General features: G+C 47.9%; 1 protein-coding gene across 3 annotated transcripts in view; it reads right to left on the bottom strand.

Moving 5' to 3' along the window:
* The window catches only part of Slc25a16 (solute carrier family 25 member 16), a 32687-nt gene extending 26821 nt beyond the window's left edge, over nucleotides 1–5866 (bottom strand). The window contains exons 1-2 of one of the 3 annotated variants that reach the window (XM_029563360.1): nucleotides 5599–5866; nucleotides 414–506 (exon numbers count right to left, since the gene is read on the bottom strand). In XM_029563360.1, the coding sequence (XP_029419220.1) occupies nucleotides 414–506; nucleotides 5599–5719 (214 nt within the window). In that variant the 5' untranslated portion in view covers nucleotides 5720–5866. The remainder of the gene's footprint in view (nucleotides 1–413; nucleotides 507–5598) is intronic. The other 2 variants (XM_029563359.1, XM_008832647.3) reach the window with 2 other exon arrangements.
* Nucleotides 5867–6498: the final 632 nt, after the last annotated feature.

Raw genomic sequence — 6498 nt, 5'->3', positions numbered from 1 at the left:
CACAAAGATCCACCTGCCTCTGCCTCCCAAGTGCTGGGATTAAAGCCGTGCGCTACCACGCTCAGCTAAAAAAAAAAAAATACCAAAATTTTTGGTCCTTTTGAAGCAGGGTCTCCCTGTAGCCCCAGCTGTCCTGGAATTCACTATGTAGACCAGGCTGGCCATGAACTCACAGAGATCCACCTGCCTCTGCCTCCCAAGTGCTGGGACTACAGGTGTGTACCACCACGCCCGGCTTAATAAAAATATTTTTTAAAAACTTTAAAGTGGGGAGAAGATAAAGCCCTCGCAAAGTTTATTCCTAACCATGAACCCCTTGTGTTCCTCTTTCCACTATAATTCACAACTGGAAACCAAGAAAGCAGGTAGATGAGTTTTCTATTCATTTTCATCATTAGCATCCATTAACTCACCTAAATGTTTGTAATGGTGATTGTGAGCTTGCAATAAGACCTTTACTCGATCCAGAGGAGCAACTGTTGTTTTGGCACAGCATCCAGCAATACCTAAAAAAAGATGGAAGGACAGAAAGAAGCTGGAAACCATTTCCTTCTAGAGGAAAATCATGATTGGTCCAATCAGCAACCCACTAACCTTAATTTAGTCTGTGGGTAGAACTGCTGATAAATAGGTGATACAGGTGATTGACTCCATCCTCTGTGACTTAAAAACAAGTTCTAGGAGTATAAGGCAGTTTAATCCTCAACATCTGATGAACAGAGGGAAATAATAACTGAATTGTGGCTACAAAGACTACTTACCCAATTGGGAAGTTCTATTTGAAACAAATCTCTCTTCTTCAAGAGACAAGTCTTCCATTAAACAACCAAGTTTTCCCCATAAAATTAATCATTCATTTATAATTAAGCAAATGTTCATTTGGTGCTTCCCCTGGCCCACAGGCCCACAGATGTGGATGGAAGGGCTTTACATAGATCCCAGTGCTACCAGCTGCCAACAAGGAATGACTCTGAAGTGACCACGGTGGTAGGCATGGTGGCGCATACTATATCCCAGCCTTTGGGAGGTTGAGATAAAAGGATTGCTGTGAGTTTGACTGATGGACCTATGTAGTTCCAAGTCAGCTTGAGCTACAAAGTGAGACCATTTCTCTGTGAGTTCAAGGACAGCCTAGTCTACATGGTGAATTCCAGGCCAGTCGAGCTACACAATGAGACCCTGTCTCAAAAAGCAAGACCAGGCATGGTGGTACACATCTTTAATTCCAGCAGAGGCAGCAGATCTCTGTGAGATTGAGGCCAGCCTCCTCTACACAGTGAGTTCCAGGTCATCTGGAGCTCCAGGGAGATTCTGTCACTAAAAAAGTTCAAAGAAACAAAAAATAGAGCTCGGCATGGTGGTGCACACCTTTAGTCCCAGCACTTGAGAGACAGAGGCAGGCGGATCTCTGTGAGTTCAAGACCAGCCTGGTCTACATAGCAAGTTCCAGGTCAGCTGGGGCTACAAGGAGACCCTGTCTCAAGAAGACTGAAAGAAAAAAAAAGACAGAGAGATGGCTCAGCAGCTAAAGGTGTTGCTGCAGTTGCTGCCAAGCCTGTGATCTGAAACCCACATGGTTGAAGGATGAACCAACTCCCACAAGTTGTCCTCCAACCTCTGCAACATGCCCACACACAAAAATAAATAAATAAAATGCAATAAAAAGGATTTTTAAGGGTCTAGAGAGATGGCTCAGCAGTTAAGAGCACTGTCTATTCTCACAGAGCACCCAGGTTCGATTCCCAGCACCCCTATGGTGGCTAACAACCATCCTTAACTCCAGTTCCAGGGGATCCAATGCCTTCTTCTGACCTCCTTGGGCATTGCCCAACTCGGGTACACTTACACACATGCAAGCAATACACCCATACACATAAAATAATGATTTTTTTTTTCTCTTTGAGACAGGGTCTCCCTGTAGCCCCAGCTGTCCTGGAACTCACTATGTAGACCAGGCTGGCCTCGAACTCACAAAGATCTGCCTGCCTCTGCTTCCCAAGTGCTGGGATTAAAGGTGTGCACCACCATGCCCAGCTAAAATAATGATTTTTAAACACACATATAAACACAAAAACCCACAATCATATGAAGGTTCTTCTACTGGGGCCAGGCACAGTGGTTCACTCCTGTAATACCAGCACTTAGGAAGCAAAGGCAAGAGAATCAGGAGTTCAAGGCCTCAGCTACATATCAAGTTTGAAGCCAGCCTAGATTACTTGAGACCCTATTTCAAAGTGACATTATTACCACCATCAAAAGAACACATCTACAATACCTTACATGTAGTAAGCACTCAATGAGCTATTATAAAAGATGAGTAAAGGGATTAGGGAGATGGCCCAGTGGAGAAAGTGCCTGCCCTATAAGCAGGAGGAGCGAGGTTAGGCCTGAGTTCAGAGCCCTAGCACCCATGTTAAGAACAGGGCATAGTGGCATCTACCTGTAATGGGCTGGAGATAGGCAGATCCCTAGAGCTGCTGGTAAGTCACCTAGCCAATTGGTGAGTTCCATGGTGGTATCCACTTTAATCTCAGCACTCAGGAGGCAGAGGCAGGTGGATCTCTGTCAGCTCAAGGTCAGCCTGGCTACATACTGAGTGCTAAGCCACCCAGGGCTACATAGTAAGACCTTGTCTCAAAAAAAAGTGTCAAGGGTCAATGAGATGGCTCTGCCACCAAGCTTGATGGCTGAGTTTGATTTCTGGAAACCACATGGTGGAAGGAAATAACAAACTGCCACAAGCTGTCCTCTGACCTCCACACACATGCCTTAGTGTGCATGTGCATAAACACACAAAAAATAAAATGCAATATTGTTTTTGGTCTTTTTGAGACGGGGTCTCCCTAAAGCTACAGCTGGCCTGGAGCTCACTTTGTAGACCAGGCTGGCCTCGAACTCACAGAGATCTACCTCCCACATGCTGGGATTAAAGGCATGCACCACTATGCCTGGCTTAAAATGCAATTTTTGTTGTTGTTGTTGTTGTTCTTTTTGAGACAGGGTCTCCCTGTAGTTCCAGCTGTCCTGGAACTCACTATGTAGACCAGGCTGGCCTTGAACTCACAGAGATCTGCCTGCCTCTACCTCCTGAGTGCTCGGATTAAAGGCATACGCCACTACGCCCAGCGAAAATGCAATTTTTTAAATACAAAAAATAAGGTAGAGAAAGATCGAGGAAGACACTAACACCCACATTGTGGCTCACACTTGTAATCCCAGTACTCAGATTCTCCAGTACTTGGGGGTCTGAGGCAAAACAACTGCCAAGAGTTAAAGGCCAGCCTGGGCTAAGTAGCAAGTTCCAAGCCAACCTGGGGAAACAACCACTTAAATACTGAGTGTCTACTTTGTACCAGACTAAGAGAGTTAACTATAGGCACAGTACCAAGTCCATTATAATCTCATTTAGTTTTGTTGGTTTCTTTTAATTATTTATTTTATGTGTATGAGTATTATGCCTGCGTGCACCCATGTCATGCAATGCCCGCAGAGATCAGAAGAGACTGTCAGATCCCCTGGAACTGGAGTTATGGACTGCTGTTAGCTGCCATGTGGGCACTGGGATTTGAACCCGGGTCTTCTGCAAGAACAACCAGCATTCTTAACTGCTGAGCCATCTCTCCAGCCCCCTCATTTAGTTTTTATAACACTCTAGCTTCAAGGAATGTGGTGGTACAGAAATGTAATCCCAGCTACTAGGCAGAATGAAAAGAAAGATCCCAAGTTCAAAGTCTGTCTGGGCTTCAGAGCAAGTGCAAGGCCACCATGGGCAACTTGGTAAGACTCTGTCTGAACATAGAGAGCAAAACGGGGGCTGGGAATGTAGCTCAGTGGCTGAATGCTCTAACTAGAGCCTTCATTTGGACAGCAATATCCTTGCGGAAGCCGAAGTGAGTCACCCTCAACTTTTCTTCCTCTATATGTAATCTGTCAGAAAATCCTACTAGTAGGCTGAACAGATGGCTCAGCGACTGCCAGAAGACACAGGTTCGGTTCCCAGCACCCACAGAGCGGATGACTATGACTCCAGTTCCAAGAGATCCAACACTCTTTTCTGTCCTTCACAGGCATTACACACACGGATGAACTTACATACATGCAGGCAAAACACTCATACATACACATTTTAAAAAAAGAAATAAGGGCTGGAGAGATGGCTCAGAGGTTAAGAACACTGGTTGTTCTTGTAGAAGACCCCGATTCAAATCCCAGTGCCCACATGGCAGCTAACAACTGTCCCTAACTCCAGTCCCAGGGGAATCCGCCGATAGCCTCTTCTGATCTCCGAGGGCACTGCACGACATGGGTGCACTTACTTACATGTAGGCAATACACACATACACATAAAGTAAAAATAAAATAAGTAAAAATTTAAGCCGGGCATGGTGGTGCACACCTTTAGTCCCAGCACTCCGGAGGCAGAGGCAGATGGATCACTGGGAGTTCAAGGCTAGCCTGGTCTACATAGTGAACTCCAGGACAGCTGGAGCTACAGGGAGACCCTGTCTCAAAAAGACCAAAATAAATAAATAATAAATAAATAATACCTAAATTAATTTTTTAAAAAATTTTAAAAATGAAAAAACAGTTCAGCCTGATCTACATAGTGAGTTCCAGGACAGCTGGAGCTACAGTGAGACCCTGTCTCAAAAAACAAAAACAAAAAGATTAGAGTAAATAAATAAATACCTAAATTAATTAATTAATTTTTAAAAAATTTTATGAAAAAACAGTTCAAGGCCAGCTTAGTCTACATAGTGAATTTCAGGACAGCTGGGACCACAGGGAGACCCTGCTTCAAAAAGACAAAAAATAAATAAATAAAAATAAAAATGAAAAAACAATGGCCAGGAGTGGAGGCGCAGGCCTTTAATCCCAGCACTTAGGAGGCAGAGGCAGGCAGATCTCTGTGAGTTCAAGGCTAGCCTGGTCTACATAGTGAGTTCCAGGACAGCTGGGGCTACAGAGAGACCCTGTCTCAAAAAGACCAAAAACAAAAACAAAACACAAAAAAATAGTTGGCCTTCAAGCCTGGCCTGGTGACGCACTCCTTTAGTCCCAGGACTCGGTAGAGAGAGGCAGATGACCTGACAGATTTCTATGAGTTTGAGGCCAGCCTGGTCTACACAGCAAACTCCAAGCCAGCAGGGGCTACAGGGAGAACCCTCTCTCAAAACAAATAAACAAAAAGGCTGGTCTCCAGAGCACCACTGTAATCCCACCACTTGGAATGTAAAGGCTGGAGGATCAGTTTAAGGCCAGCTTCAGCTACAGAAGGAGTTAAAGACCAGCCTGGACTACATGAGATGCTGGAGAGATAGATAGCAAGAGAGCTCTAATATTTGCTGTCCTTTGACGCAAACATCAAGATCCAATTCTACAGTCACCCACAGCGTATGCAGTGAAAGTCCTTCCACTTCCCGGAGGGCACAAAGGCCCCACTGCAGGGACCTGCTTGTCACCATTCCAGGGATTATCATCAGCCGAGGCAGCGGCCGGTGGGGATAAGCAGCCGGCAGCGCGCGGTGTGGACGGTCTCCGAGGCCTGCGCCCCGGCCGCCCGCCCCAGCCCGCCGGGTCCCCGCGGCAGACACCCACCTCCAGCCAGGAAGGAACGCAGCCAGTACAAGTCTCGGCGCGAGGTCGGCCCTCCGCCGCCCGCCGCCTGCGGCACAGCGGGTGCGGGGTCGGCCGCCGCCAGGGCCGCCGCCGCCGCCATCGGGACCTGCGCCACGTCCCGAGTCTAGGCTGCAAAATTACAAACCACAGGCCAGCACCATGGCCGGGCCGGCGGTGACAGGAGCCGGGCCGCCGCGCGGGCGGGGCCAGATACGCCGGCAGCGACGCGCAGGCTGATGGCGTAAGAGACCGCCTGGGTAGCTGCCGAGTGGGACTGCGACCTGGACGAGGCCCCGGGCGGAAGTGGGCGTCATCTAGGGGCTCTTGGCGGTTTAGGGCCAAGTGAAGGGTGGGCGGGGAGCGCGTTTTTTTCGAACCTCATTGTGGCCTCAGGGCCCTTGTCTTTAATCCCAGCGCTCTGGAGGCAGAGTCAGGCGGAACTGTGAATTCGAGACCAGCTTGGTCTAGATGCCAGTTCCTGGTCAGCTGGGACTACAGGGAGACCCTGTCTCAGGACAAACAACCTCATTCTCTCCTTCACCAGGCCTGGCGGGACAAGTCTGGGTCCCAGCATTCCGGAGCCTGACTCAGAATGTTGGAGTTCAAGGCCAATTTGGGTTGCACAAAGAGACTGCCTCAAACAAAAACCAGGCTTGGTGGCTCATATCTGTAAACCCAGCACTAAAGAGCCTGAGGCCAGAGGGTTGCCTACAGTTCAAGGCCAATCCAGGCAACATACTAAGTTCCAGGCTAGCTGAGGCTGCAGAGATACCCTGTCCAAAAACAAAGCTGGGCCTGCAAGGTGGCTCAGTGGATAAAGGCCCTTGTCAACAAGCCTGACAACCTGCATGAGTTCCAGGCCAGCCAGAGCCTCAAAGT

Source organism: Nannospalax galili, unplaced genomic scaffold, assembly GCF_000622305.1.
Source record: "Nannospalax galili isolate Female #2095 unplaced genomic scaffold, S.galili_v1.0 scaffold156, whole genome shotgun sequence".
Classification (NCBI taxonomy): domain Eukaryota; kingdom Metazoa; phylum Chordata; class Mammalia; order Rodentia; family Spalacidae; genus Nannospalax; species Nannospalax galili.
The sequence above is the reverse complement of the archived record's forward strand: the minus strand, read 5'-3'. Positions and strand labels throughout refer to the sequence as shown.